Genomic DNA, 14807 nt, shown 5'->3' with positions numbered 1-14807 from the left:
TGGCCTTTGGAGGACCTCTGAGCCTCCACAAGGCTTCAAGGCAGCATGGAAGGAAACGCAAGGCCAGGATTCCAGCCCGTGCCCCAGCAGCCATGGTCCCGGCCCCAGCAGCCATGGTCCCAGCCCCAGAAGCCATGGTTCAGGCCCTGGTTCCGGCCCCAGCAGCCATGGTCCCTCCTCTAGTCCCATCTCAAGTCCCATCTCCAGTCCCTTCTCTAGTCCCTTCTCTAGTCCCTTCCCAAGTCCCTTCTCTAGTCCCTTCTCTAGTCCCTTCTCTAATCCCCTCTCTAGTCCCTTCTCTAGTCCCATCTCAAGTCCCATCTCCAGTCCCTTCTCTAGTCCCTTCTCTAGTCCCTTCCCAAGTCCCTTCTCTAGTCCCTTCTCTAGTCCCTTCTCTAATCCCCTCTCTAGTCCCTTCTCTATTCCCTTCTCAAATCCCTTCTCAAATCCCTTCTCATTTCCCTTCTCTAGTCCCTTCTCAAGTCCCAACTCATGTCCCAACTCCATGCTTTGTTCCGTTGGGGGTTCTGCTGGGGTCCTGCCAACTCCATGTCCTGTGCCGTTGGGGGTCCAGCCGAGACCTGTTTCGTCGGGGGTCCTTCCAACTCCATGTCCTGTGCCGTTGGGGGTCCAGCCGACACCTGTTTCGTCGGGGGTCCTGCCAACTCCATGTCCTGTGCCGTTTGGGGTCCCACCAACACATGTCTCGCCAGGGGTCCTGCCAACTCTATGTCCTGTCCCGTTGGGGGTCCCGCTGTCACCTGTCTCGTCGGGGGTCCTGCCAACTCCTTGTCTTGTTTCTTTGGGAGTTCCGCTCAGGGTCCCCAGCTCCCAGTCCCACCATCCCCAGCTCCCAGTGCTCCTGCTCCAGCGATCCAGCTGACGCCGTCTTCCTGCCAGTCCTCCGGAGCTGTCCCGCCTCCCTCCTGCCGTCCTCCGAAGCTGTCCCGGCACTGCCTTCCTGCCCGTCCTCCGGAGCTGTCTCATCGCCGCCTTCTTGCCCGTCCTTGTGCCCGGCCCCCTGAGTTACCCAGCCGTGGCCTTCGCCCTCGAGCCTGGCCCACTGACTTTCCCAGCCGATGCCTTCGCCCTGGAGCCCGGCCCCATGACTTTCCCAGCCGCTGCCTTATCCCTCGAGTTCGGCCCCCTAATTTACCCTGACGAGGCCTTCACCCCTGTCTTCGGCCCTTTGAGTATCCCCGCCGCGGACTTCCCTGCTCTGTTGCTGTTCCCCACGAGTCCCCCTTATTCACCTCTACCTTGCCCCCGGGCCGTCCGCCCGAGTCCCCCGTCTCAGCCTCTGCTTTGCCCCCGGGCCGTCCACCTGAGTCCCCCTTCTCGGCCTCTGCTTTGCCCCCGGGCCGTGCCCCGAGTCCCCCTTCTCGGCCTCTGCTTTGCCCCGGGCCGTGCCCCGAGTCCCCCTTCTCGGCCTCTGCTTTGCCCCCGGACCGTCCACCTGAGTCCCCCTTCTCGGCCTCTGCTTTACCCCCGTCTTGTCTGTTGCTTCCTGTCGCTGTGTTTTCTCCTCCCTCCTCACCTGTGTCTTGTTTGTGTCATTAGTCTTGTGTGCATTTAAGTTCTGGTTTTTCTGTCTATCGTTGTGAGATTATTGTTTGCTGTTGACTGTGTTCACGGGGGAGAGCTCTGTATGTTCACTTGTAGCCTTGAAATAAAGGTATTTTCTGTTTAATCTGCATTTGGGTCCTGCCTGCTTCACTCAACCCTGACAGAACTAAGTTGTAATTACAATCATTAACTTTAAATGCTAGTGATAATATCCTACAGTTTGCAGATTTAGGTCTGATCCGATACAATTCCACAAAATCAAACAAAAGGGCAATGTTTTTAAAACAGATGGTACTAGAGGTTTTTAAGCCAACCTTACCGGAGGAATAGTGCATTTACCAAGGGAGTGAAGAAGTCTTAACAAAGTGCTGATAGGTAGGACAGTAAAATGGAATGCTGCAGCAGGGTAATACGTCACGTCAGTTGTCAATTGTCAACTTTATAACAAAGTGTATCACATATACCTTTAAATTGAACAAAGTCAAACACAAATTGAGCCACATTTCCAGTTAATTGTAACTTGCATATCCATCCACTTCTGTTATGTGAATATCAGGGGTTGGCAAATGAAGGCAAACAGCAGTTCATGCTAATTATTCTGTTTGGTGTCTTTAAACTACTGCAGAAAACAGGATACAAAACATCTAAAATATCTACGGTAAGCTATCACGATTGAAAGGCCTGTAGAAAAAATAACACAACATTTGACATGTGTATATGTTTCATGTTATAACTTAAAGATGGGGTATGTAATCTATTTCAGATACAGTTTTTGTTATATTCCATGGAATGCTCTTAACGTCCCGATAGCAATGAATATATTAAATGCTTTGACAATAAATCCATACAAAAATGTCATCTGTGGAAGCCGTGGTACTGTAAAAAGCACGACCAATCATCTGAGCCGGCCCGGCTAAAATAACTGGATGGCCTACCTGCCTGTCAGCCTTCCATCTGTGCACAAACTTATCACGTCATGGTCATGTGCGCGTTCGTGTGTGTTGGAGGAGGGGCTCTGTGAGGAAGTGCAGATTTTTCAAGTATTTTCAAATTCTAGCGCACTCGAGCTGGTTTCTCCAAAATTACACACCCACCTTTAAGGAAGGTTACAGCTTGTTACTTCACACAGATCTGTGGCAGTTTTTGCTCTGCCTGAAGAACACTTTTCCAGGAGTTTATAGTTTTGTGAGGCTTCTATGGGAGACGAACTGAGCTGGTTCTACTGCAACAACTCAAATGTAAAAGACTAATCCCATCAGTTAAAGTTAGATCAGATCACAGTAAGTAGGTGGTAGTAACAGATGTGTCCATATACAGCAATAACCACATGCATCGGGCAATATCTAGTTGTTGTTTGAGGCGGGTAAAATGCGTACCGATTCCCTCGTTGTTGGAGTGCAGCAGCTCCATGAGCGGGGCTGACGCTCCCTCTGAGTCGATCAGCTCTGCAGACTGTTTGTCCAGAGCCAGCTCACACAGGACGCCTGCTGACACCCGCTTCACGTTCTCCACATACGAGTACAGCAGCTGGACACACACACACACACACACACACGTTCAAATCATTTTGTTTCTGTCACAACTATTTTGTCCCAATAGGCCTCCTCTTCATTTTCAGAATTATAGTTTAAGCTGTGTTGTGTTGTTGACCTTTCAGAATTCCTTGCTGGATACAGACAACAACAGTCTGGTAATTCTATTCAAATGAAGTTCGTAAAATGTTGGCAAGATTTTTATTATTGCTCAAACATTTATCATCTTCTTTATCAACTGTGCATAGTGTTTTCATGTTTGCAAATGTTTACATACCACAGTTAGAACCAAACCTACGGCCTTGGTAAAAACTAATGTAAGAGGAACTTTTATCAATCAACATTTTCAGACCTGCAATGGGCAAAATCTATTCAAGCAAGAAGTATGTTTTCCACCAACGAGAGCAACAATTCCCCTCCTCCATCCTTTAAGTATCCACTGATTTCTTCATGTCACAGCATGCATGTGAGCGTACCTGTACAAAAAGCGGTATGGTCTGCATGTTTGCAATCTCTCCTCTGTTTATTGGGTCTCTGGCCAGAATGTGAAGTGCTCCTGCACAGCCCTCCACTATTTCCTCCATACGAACTCCATCCTGAGAGATGGAGAAAAATACAAAGAAATGTCAAAAAATATAAAATTCAAGAAAACTTGCCCTACAAAATGGAGTGCATAAGGAAAAACCTGGGGGAGGGGTCGTCTGTAACTGTGCCTGTTATATGTTTGAACATGTGTGCCAGCGACAAACAAGCAGCACTATGCACAGAGTGAGAATGAAACAGAGTTAAGTCCAAGCACCCATTAAGTGCGCTGGCCATTGAAATTGATCTTTTGGAATGGCCCTGGTGGCCAAACGGTGGTACTACAGCTTCCATTATGTCCTTTTGGCCAAAAAATACTTTTCCCTTTTAGCTAAATAAACTACCCAGCATGATCACTTCCAGCCCTTATTTAATTCATCGGGGTCTTAAGGTTTTAAAATGCCCCAAAAGCTGAATCCTGCGTTATTAGTTAGTGTGCAACTCGATTTTGACAGGATGACAACTGGTGACTTCTAGAATTGTGTGAGTAACATTCTGTTTTTAGACTTCTCTGTTTCAGTGTGTGTACTCTGTATCAATGCTCTGTAGTTGATCTGACTGAAATTGTGATTTTAAAATCTCAAAACCGCTACAGTATCTGTCAGGCAGAAACTTGAGACAAGTAATTTGACTGTAACCTTAAAACTGAACAAACTGACTGCTAGGGTTAACTTTGATTTAAACATTTGTAGAATACTAAGAGCTTTATTGAGTAGGTGTAACTGTATTAAGGGTTAAACTCATAACTTTATAACTTAGGGTTTAATGTCATTGTAAAACCATTGGGCCAATGAAAAGATACAATAACAACTCAGGAGGGAGCCAGTCTCGATTTCCTTTTGAGGGCCACCAGCTGCAGAGAGTGAACTAATTAAAGGGGCGTGGCCCCACAGCTGTGAGAACTCAGCAATCAGGTGTCCATTTTAGGTAGCACGTTCCTCGAGCGTCAGCTTCAGCGTTAGACAGACGAAGACATTGGAGTCCTGCGGGAGTCAAAGACTGACATAGACATTGGAGTCCTGCGGGAGTCAAAGACTGACAAAGACATTGGAGTCGTGCGGGAGTCACGAGGGAGGCAAAGAGGAGGCAAATCCTACTTTGATTGAATTAGGTATCGCTGGTGTTTTATTTTATTTTGTTTTTTTTTGTTTTTCTAGCCCCTCAGGCTATAATCATGTGTATTTTCTCCATTCCTGTTCATGTGTCTTCTCGCAATTATCACTGGCCCTGTGTATCTCCTAATCGATATAACCGGCCCGCTCTCGTCTATCCCACATGCTCCACTGACATCCAACATCTAGTTCCAGGCGGCCTGTGGAACTGCCAGTCAGCTGTTCCTAAGGCTGACTTCATCTCTGGCTCCGCCTCCCTGCAGTCCCTGGATTTCCTTGCTCTCACTGAGACCTGGATTACTCCATTCAACACATCCACCCCAGCAGCTCTCTCCACAGCATATTCCTTCTCCCATACACCCAGACCCACTGGCAGAGGAGGTGGCACTGGTCTCCTGCTCTCTCCCAAATGGAGCTTTTCCCTCTTCAAGCTACCTAACTCCGTTCCTTCCACCTTTGAATTCCATGCCGTCACAGTAACCCATCCTATACAATGAACCATTGTTGTTCTCTACTGTCCACCAGGCGCCTTGGGGGACTTCTTGGAGGAATTAGATCATCTCCTCTCACACATCCCTGAAACTGGCCCTCCCGCTGTACTTCTCGGAGACTTCATCCTCCAGACGGGGAAGATAGACGAACATCTCTGTTAACCGCCTTTGCTTTCTCACTGTCTCCGTCCCCACCAACTCATAAAGCTGGCAATGTCCTTGATCTCATATTCTCAAGGAACTGCTCTACTTCTAACCGCTCTGTAAACCCGCTCCACACCTCCGATCACTACTTCATTTCATTCTCTCTACCCCTTTCCAAACATAACGAACTAATCTCTTCTCATCCTGCACCTGTCCGCCGTAACCTCCGTTCCCTCTCCCCCTCTACCTCATCGGTGCTCTCAGCCCTCCCTTCCTCTGACTCGTTCCAACTCCTGCCTCCAAACTCTGCTGCGGAAACTCTCCTCTCTACTCTCTCATCCTCTCTGGACTCTCTCTGTCCTCTCACATCTCGGCAGGCTCGTCAGTCCCCTCCTGCTCCCTGGCTAAATGACGCACTGCGTGCTAATAGAACCGTCCTTCGGGCAGCAGAGCGGAAACGGTGGAAATCCAAACACCATGACAACCTCCTAACCTATCAGGCTCTCCTCTCCTCTTTCTCTGCTTCGATCTCTCAGGCAAAAAGCACTTTCTTTCAAGATAAGATCCAATCTTCCTATTCCAATCCCAAACAACTATTTTCCATCTTCTCCTCCCTCCTGGACCCTCCCAAAGCCCCTTCCCCCTCCTCCCTCCTGGACCCTCCCAAAGCCCCTTCCCCCTCCTCCCTTCTGTCAAGCGACTTTGTTAACTACTTTGAAAAAAAGGTTGATGATATTCGCTCTTCTTTTTCTGACTCACCTCTACTCACCGATGGGTCACCAGACCCTCCTTTCACCCGCACCCTAACCTCCTTCTCCCCTCTCTCTCCAAGTGAGGTTCTTACCCTCATTACCTCTTCCCGCCCTACCACCTGTCCTCTGGACCCTATCCCTTCAAACCTCCTTCAGACTATCGCTCCTGATATTCTACCATTTCTCACCCATTTCATCAACACTTCTCCAACTTCTGGTCACTTTCCAAACAGTCTCAAGGAGGCAAGAGTAAACCCTCTCCTAAAGAAACCCACTCTCAACCCGTCAGATGTTATAAACTACAGGCCTGTCTCTCTCCTCCCGTTCCTGTCACACACTTGAACGTGCTGTCTTTAAACAACTCCTCCCTCTCCTCTGTCATCATCCTGTTGGACGTGTCTGCTGCATTCGACACGGTGAACCATCAGATCCTCCTTCACACTCTCCAAGAACTTGGAGTTTCAGGCTCTGCACTTTCCCTCCTCACCTCATACCTCAAAGACCGTACCTACAGGGTAACTTGGAGGGGGTCAGAGTCCGACCCTTGTCAATTAACTACAGGGGTCCCTCAGGGCTCTGTTCTTGGTCCCCTCCTCTTCTCCCTGTACACACACTCGCTCGTATCAGTCATTAGCCCGCATGGTTTTTCATACCACTGCTACGCTGACGACACCCAATTAATCATGTCCTTTCCCCGCTCAGAGACCCAGGTCGTCGCACGCATCTCTGCTTGTCTAGCTGACATCTCTCAGTGGATGTCCACTCATCACCTCAAGCTCAACCTTGACACGACTGAACTGCTTTTCCTTCCGGGAATGCAGCGGCTCGTCTGGTCTTCAACCTTCCTAAATTCTCCCACACCACGCCGCTCCTCCGCTCCCTCCACTGGCTTCCGGTAACTGCTAGAATCCACTTCAAGACACTGGTACTTGCGTACCATGCTGCGAATGGATCTGGCCCTTCCTACATCCAGGAAATGGTTAAACTGTACACCCCAGCACGTGCACTCCGCTCTGCATCAGCCAAACAGCTCGCTGCACCCGCACTGCGAAGGGGACCCAAGTTCCCATCAGCAAAAACACGTGGGTTTGCTATCCTGGCTCCAAAATGGTGGAATGAGCTCCCCATTGAAATCAGGACAGCAGAAAGCTTACACATCTTCCGGCGCAGACTGAAAACTCATCTCTTTCGACTCCACTTCGAGCGATATAATTACTAACAAAGCACTTATATACTAATAAAGGACTGGCTTATCTAAAGCCAGTTGAGTAGCACTTGAAATGTTTTAGCTCTATGAAACCTGATGTACTTATATGATTCTGTTTTCTTCAAGTTTGTTGGTCGAACGCACTTATTGTAAGTCGCTTTGGATAAAAGTGTCAGCTAAATGCAATGTAATGTAATGTAATGTATTATTTCTGTCAATTAATTTGAATGAGCCAAAAGCTGGAGATCGGACACGGGCTTGATGAAAACTCAACTGCCAAGCTCTAAAAAGCTAAATGCCCTGGATGATCCGGGTATTTTTTGAATCTGTAGTCACTCCATTTTGTCTTCATCCACCACTCTGCCACTCTCATAGGAATGAACTGAGCTCCGCCTCCAACGCTGTAATACTATCCAGTGTTCTTTATAAATCCATGGTAGAGTCACTTCTCCCATGTGTTTATGCAGTAAAAAATACTTTGAAGAGCAGACATAATCATTGGGGATTCCTTCTGGTGAATCATCTTGTAGTTTGTGACCTGACCCCCTGTCACCTCAAAAACACAAGCATGGCGGACATCATTTTGTTTGGTGTAAAATCCTTTGGTGACTTTTATGAAATGTGAACTTTACTTAAGACAGTGACAAGAACGAATCATTCCAGCATGAAGATGTGTTTAGGGTCTGTGTGTACCCATTAGTACCTGGTATGTCTGCTGGGCGGAGGAGGCGTGTCTCTGTGTGTCCTGGTGAGCCTTCAGCAGCAGGTTGACCAATCGTGGAATAGCACCTGCCTCCCTCAGAGACGCCTGATTGGCCGGACACAGGGCCAGGTTTCGGATCAGACCAACAGTTGCCTGAGGGGAGAACCAGATCAAAATCTTTCTCAACAGGACACTGTTAGCTGTATTTGGGTCAGTTTTACATGTGGTGCCTTCCAATCAGCTCATTATACATCCAGTGAAGGGCGATGTGGTATAGCATAACAACTATGTAGGCCCTTAAGGCTACCAACAACTTGTATTACACGGCTGAGTTGAATACTCGATTCTGATTGTAACTTCTTAACATGTGACACGTTGTTAATACAGCAGTACAGACCACTGTCAAGGACTGTAATGAAGGTTGCTAAGGAGGATCAAGAAAGAGAAAGGAAAAGAGGTTAAAAGACGGAGCGCTGGACATCAGATAAATCACCAGAAGAAGGCAGACAGGAAGTAAACACTAACAGGACACGGAATGGGCTCTGTAGTGTGTTTAGTATGTGGCCGTGTGCAGGCCCGGCTCCAGAACAACATGACTCAGGGTGCCTCTGAGGTTACAGGGGGCGCAGCAGTAGTAGGTTTACATGAGCAGTAGTGTCCGGCAACAGCAATGAGAAATAGCATTGATGGTCCCCAATGAACAGATTATGGCATTTGTTATGTTTTGAAACCAAGCAAGTGAGAACATTTCAAGTGAGTTAAAAGTGCAATCCTGAAATATCTCATATCGTCCAAAGTGGACTGTGGCGTGTGTCGAGCCTACAGTATTTCATTCGTATTAAAGCCAGGCCATTTTTAAATATAACTGTCTGATTTTGTCATTGCACAACATTTGTGAATAAACTCAATTTGTGATTGTTATGGCAATAATATTGCAAACATTTTCACAGCCTCAGCTTGCAATGTTTTAATTGTTTTATACCATTTATCAAGATCGATACCGGCAATGGAGAAGAGGGGGGATGGGAGAGTTGTGTCACATTCCGTGGAGAGGAGAAGAGGCTGCGGTGCTTTGCTTTATATTAAATACTAATTATACAGTAAACTATTAACAATAGTATAATATTATAGTATATATTCTTGTTTGCCCGTGGTGAGATGACGAGGCTCCATTCAAAATAAACCTCTTTTTAGTGAATTACTGAGTTTAGGCAAGTTAATGAAGTTGACTACAGCATATTCATATTTGTCAGTGCTTTCATGTCAATTCGGCGAACATAAACATAAATGATCGTTAAGATGATGATTCAATTATGATTACAAATCGGTAGTGCTGCATTTCCTCCCGTCGGATGTGATACAAAAACAAACCTGGTTAAAACCGTCTGTCACTGACACTGTTATTCACATTGATGGATATAATGCATTCAGAGCGGTTCGTAAGGGCAGAGCTGGTGGTGTTGCAATATACACTGCTGAGAAACCACAGTGCTCAGTTCTTCATTCAATTTCAATTCCAAGGCAATTTGAGTTGATAGCAGTCCAACTAACTATAGCAAATGCTCCTCTCACTGTTATGGCTGTTAGGCCTCCATCGGCCATCATGGATGCAACTACTAGCCTTACTGAATTGTTGTCTACGTTTTCTTCTGAAATCATATTATTGTTGGGACTGGTTGAGTGATAAATCTTCACAGTTTAAGCAGGTTTGTGATTCTTTGAACTTAACTCAGCTTATTCTTATTCTTATTCCCACTAGAATAAACCCTGCCAAGTCCAATAACGATACCCTTATAGATGTCATTCTAACAAATGCAGCTCATAAGTATGTGTCTGTTGGTGTTTTTCCTAATGATATCAGTGACCATTGCACTATTGCTTGCGTTAGGAGCACTACGTTGCCCAAAGCCAAGGGCCTTATTGTGCTCACACTGTAAAACAGTTCCGATGGTGAAATCAACAAAACTCATTTTTTTAATGTAATTTACTTACCCTAATTTTCTTTTTAAAAAAAAAAGCTGAATATTTTAAAAAGTATAACATATTTTGAAAAAGTTGAAAGTTTCCCATCATGTGCTGAAAAGGCTGAATAGTTTGATATTTGAATGGTTCCTGCAGCTGAAATTAGGCTGAAGGAGTTAAATACAGATATTAAATGTACGTAGTAGTGATTGAATGTTTACAAACACCTGTGTGTGTAAACCCAGAGATCAAAGGTTACCATGGTGACTGCTCTGATGATGTCACTCACGTGTGTGTGGCTCCAATCTGCCCAGCAACACCATGACAACCAACTGCAGCACTGAGTCCCATAAGAATGCATTGGGGATTATATCTGACAATTTTGCCACCTGTTCAAAAACTATGGCTCTTATAAAAAAATTACCAGACCCTGAGCATCAGGGAACCCCAATGAACTGATATATGTTGTTTTTTTGGGTTTTGTGTGTAAAATGTGGAGATGGGAGCAGTTTGTCTAAAGTGTACTTCTCCCTGCTCTGAAGAAAGATCCGGAACAATTTAACAAGGGAATCAATTGGGAGCTAGATGGACTTTTTCTCTCTTCATGCCCTCAAGAGGCATTTTGTTTAATTTATTTTCTTAATTTTTTTTATTTTCCAACCTAGTAGAGGTTTTCCTACGTTTTTCATGAAGAAATATGTCTGAGGAGTGTAGGGTTTGGTAATTATGGCAAGTTTAAAATATTTTGGGGTAAACAGCATTCGCACTAATAAATAATCGAAGAACTATAGTGGAATGCTGTAAACAGCATTCGCACTAATAAAGATTTGAAGAACTATAGTGGACTGCTGTAAACAGCATTCACACTAATTATCTCCCCCCACACCCAGTTGGAGAGACAGAAGACTCTCTTGAAGCTGCAAGACTTGCCCTCATTGAAGCAAGCAAGAGAAAAGATAGCGCGAAGAGCATTAACGATATGATGTCCAAAACCTACAGCTGGAGGAGACAGGAACTGGTAGGCAAGTCCCCGCAGGTGGAAGACTTCAAAGAAAGATGGCCTGCACTCTTCCAACCTTTCCAGGTGAGACTCAACAAGTGGTCCTTACAGTATTTGTTACAACACATTATGATAATCATGTTAACATTGTCAAGTTTCCCTCAATTGTTAAACAATTACCTCCCTAGGAATTTTTTTGGATTAAATTTGAGTGTTTTTTGCATTTAATTTGCCTTAATGTTCACCTTTTAGATTTTGGCAACATATTGTAACCGACAAGTTGACCCCATTCATTTCTACTAAACTGGCTTGTATATGTTATAACATATTCATTATGTCTCTAATAATCTCCCAATTTAAAATGTGTTGCAGATAAATGAGGAGTTCCAAAGATGCACCGCGGTTCCACTTGAGTCAACATTTATGTTCCAGCTGGACAGCTACACGCCAAAGCTTCTGGAGCTGTCAATGCAAAGGGAGGAGCAGTTGGTCAGCGCATTAAAGCATTGTTGAAGGCACTGCTTCAGGTGAGTTAACAGTGGTACATACTAAGTGTTTTGTTTCTTCTTCAGTCATCTTGCCTGAAATCAGTTGATCTTTTAAAATACATTTTTTTGTAAAAAGGACCAGTGTGTCAGATCCACTGGTAGCCAGAACTGAGGTTGCACTCAATAAGCCACTAAACAACTAAACTAAACTGACAACTACATTTAAAATGTTCATCACATTTGGTGTAATTTCCTTTGAATATATATTGATGATAAACTTCTTTATTAAAATGAGTAATGCTCTTCTGAATGTAAATCAGCATTTCATTTCTTACAAAGCTTTTAACCACATAACAAAACATTAGTTGTTCAGATGTGCACCCCGACACACTTTACACTTATTCTGATTAACTACAGTCAGTAGGGGCTTGGACTGTGAGCCGTAGGGTCGCCGGTTCAAGTCCCCGACCAGACCTAAAAATGGAGTGTGGACTGCTACTTGGAGAGGTCCCAGTTCCCCTCCTGGCCCCTGCCGTGGTGCCCTTGAGCAAGGCACCGGCCACCCCCCCCACTCCCATTGCTCCCTGGGCGCTATGCAATAGCTGCCCACTGCTCCTGGTGCTAGGATGGGTTAAAAGCAGAGCACACAAGGTCACTGTGTGTGAGAGACCATTACAGAGGGGTTTCATCCCTCCCATTCTATTCAACATGTACATGCTATCATGCTTACAGGATACCAGAATAATATTAATACATTATATTGAAATAATACACCAGTTGTATTTCTCTATTAGATGGTTATTTGTAAGTGTTGCAGCCACAGATTAGGCGGTCACCAGTTGTCTTTCTTCCCTCGTCACAACTTTTTTGTTCTACGAGTAAAACTTTGAACATACACGTATTCTCTTGCCTACACTGCTCTGCTGCAGGTACACTTAATGTAACTTACTAGCCTAACTCCGTACTTATTTACAACCACAGAAGAAGAATTCTTCTTCTTATGCTTCTTCTTCTTATGCTTCTTCTTCTCTCTTGACGCAACCTTATGGCGAAGGCTAACAACAGCATTTTCAAATAAAATACTGCTTAGCAAGAACACAATATCATAACATGTACATGTGTGACATTAGAAATAATAAAGAACAACATTAGATTCAAATAACAAATGTATTGTGGGGTTGCTTCTTACATGTTGTACACATTAAATAAACATTCTGGTCAACTTAACATCAGGGATCTTCTTAATTAACATATATCTGAATTAAGCTGTCACATAAACACAAGATAATTGAAAATAAATCGTTAAAGATTGGTTGAAATAATCGTCTGTTCTTATTTATTCTAGGACCCATGTGCTACTGTCTGTAAAAAGAGAGAGGTGACCTTGAGATGCCTCATTGAATATATGAGAGAACGTGGAGAGGAGCTAATCTGAGCATGAAGTGAGGTTAAAAATAGGTAGTTTGACATTTTATGAACGATATCAATATCATGACTGGTACATTCTTGCAAAACAGTCTTTTCTGTAATCTCTTAAACCGCTTGTAATGCACGTGAATTGCACCTCTGTTACCAGCTAATGTAAACTGGTTGTACTCGTTGTAACTTCAAGACGGATTTTGTTGTTGTTGAGGAAAACACATGGTGTTTCCTGATTTGTCCTCAATGTAGTGTTTCGTTTGTATATACAGGGAGAAGCAGAGGTTGAAGTGCAACAGAGGCTCGTGATGCACAGCATGAAACTATACGTTGCCCACGAGCCAGACGCCGTTGGGATCATCATCGAGGGCATGCCAGTGTTGCTTGCTGGCTCCTTCTTGGACTGACCTCTGCTCTAAATCTGCAATATCCTGCAAAACTTGCCAAAACCTTTGAAGTCTTTCAGAGACTCTTCATGGGACTGGACACCCTTCAGCCGAAGCCATCTTCAAGGTACATCAGCCTAAAAAACAAAGTGGCCTAGAGCTGTTGGCTCAGCTGATGGCTGGCCTAAGCTGTTGGTCCTTTGTGATCGACGCTGTATTCACAATGTGTCTGAGCTGTGAGTGCAATCTTGTAAATGTATGTGTGGTTTTATGGACTGATTAAGAGCGATCCTGCATTCTGTAAAGTTACTTTAAGAAAGTCACCCCTACTTCTCTTCAATCTCACATCAGATTCTTGGCATACTCAAACATTTTATCAAAGTAACAGTTTTTAGAGTATGCACTTTTACATGTTCCAACATCAACCAGAGAGGAAAGACTTCAGGAGTTCAGCTAAGACATGCACATATATTTTTTTTAAACCAGGATGTTATTAATCGTGTCCTTTTTTTAATGAGTCTTTTTAAAAATAGAAAAACTGTTTAAAAGCTCAGATAATACTTTTACAACTTGTAAGTAGTACTTTAAAATAAAGTCACCTTACCCAGGTTACCCATCACCTTACGTTTGCCTAAATGTGAATAGAAATACAAATGTTCTTAAGATTACCTTTGTCATGTTGTGTTTTTATTGAAGGAATCAGAAAAATTACAAATGCCTTTGTTCTGTTTTAAATCCAACATTAGTTAAGACATGGCAAACATTGTTCTTAAAGCCAGGATTTTGTCAACTGTGTCTGTTTTTATAGGAGCCTTAACAAACAGAAAATACTGTTTAAGTATAAGTTCTAACTTTGTGTAGGTCATTAGCAGCACTTCCCTTAAGAGTAACTTTAAGTTGTTAAGACTTTCTCCTGTGTCAGTGTTACATGTATGTTAATGTTATGTGTTGTGCTTTTAAACATGTTACTGTTTTATGAAAACCGTTTGAAATCACTTTCTGCTGCTTATGTTAATAAAATGTATTAACATTTCTATAACAGTCTCTTTTTTAAATATATTTGTTTAATCTGCAATGTTTCAATGCTATCAAATATTCAAAGGGTTGGATTGAAATCAGGAAGAGTTTGTCATATAAGTTATGGTAACTCAATTGTGTTTTATAATTCACTTTATTTATTCTTGTCTTATGTGGTTCTTAGCAGATTGTTATTTGCATTGGTTTATGTTGGCTTTTAATTGTAGGCTCATCTCACCTTTTCACCTGCAGACAAAATCGCATTAGTGAGTTTACCAAACTCCTATAATTACTTGGAACCACTTGACACATATTATTTAAGTGTTACCAAAGTAACACATTATTGACTAGAGGAAAACTAAAAAAGTACATCTCACCAACTCAAAAAATGCAAAAGTTGACTAAAATCAAGCTCCACATTGTGGAATCAGCTTCCAGTTTGTGTT

General features: G+C 43.8%; 1 protein-coding gene and 1 long non-coding RNA gene across 3 annotated transcripts in view; one reads left to right on the top strand and one right to left on the bottom strand.

Annotated features, from left to right (window-relative positions):
- Positions 1-14807, bottom strand: part of LOC117451071 (junction plakoglobin-like) — a 339882-nt gene that overhangs the window by 23125 nt on the left and 301950 nt on the right. For both annotated transcript variants that reach the window (XM_071203922.1, XM_071203921.1), the window contains 3 exons: positions 8090-8242; positions 3575-3694; positions 2943-3093 (listed from right to left, as the gene is read on the bottom strand). In XM_071203922.1, the coding sequence (XP_071060023.1) occupies positions 2943-3093; positions 3575-3694; positions 8090-8242 (424 nt within the window). The remainder of the gene's footprint in view (positions 1-2942; positions 3094-3574; positions 3695-8089; positions 8243-14807) is intronic.
- Positions 10977-13964, top strand: LOC117451073 (uncharacterized). The gene is made up of 4 exons (XR_004552622.2): positions 10977-11135; positions 11424-11578; positions 12885-12997; positions 13231-13964. It is a non-coding gene; the product is annotated as an uncharacterized lncRNA (long non-coding RNA).

This window comes from Pseudochaenichthys georgianus, chromosome 8 (genome assembly GCF_902827115.2).
Source record: "Pseudochaenichthys georgianus chromosome 8, fPseGeo1.2, whole genome shotgun sequence".
NCBI lineage: Eukaryota > Metazoa > Chordata > Actinopteri > Perciformes > Channichthyidae > Pseudochaenichthys > Pseudochaenichthys georgianus.
This window is presented reverse-complemented; position numbering and strand designations above follow the sequence as displayed.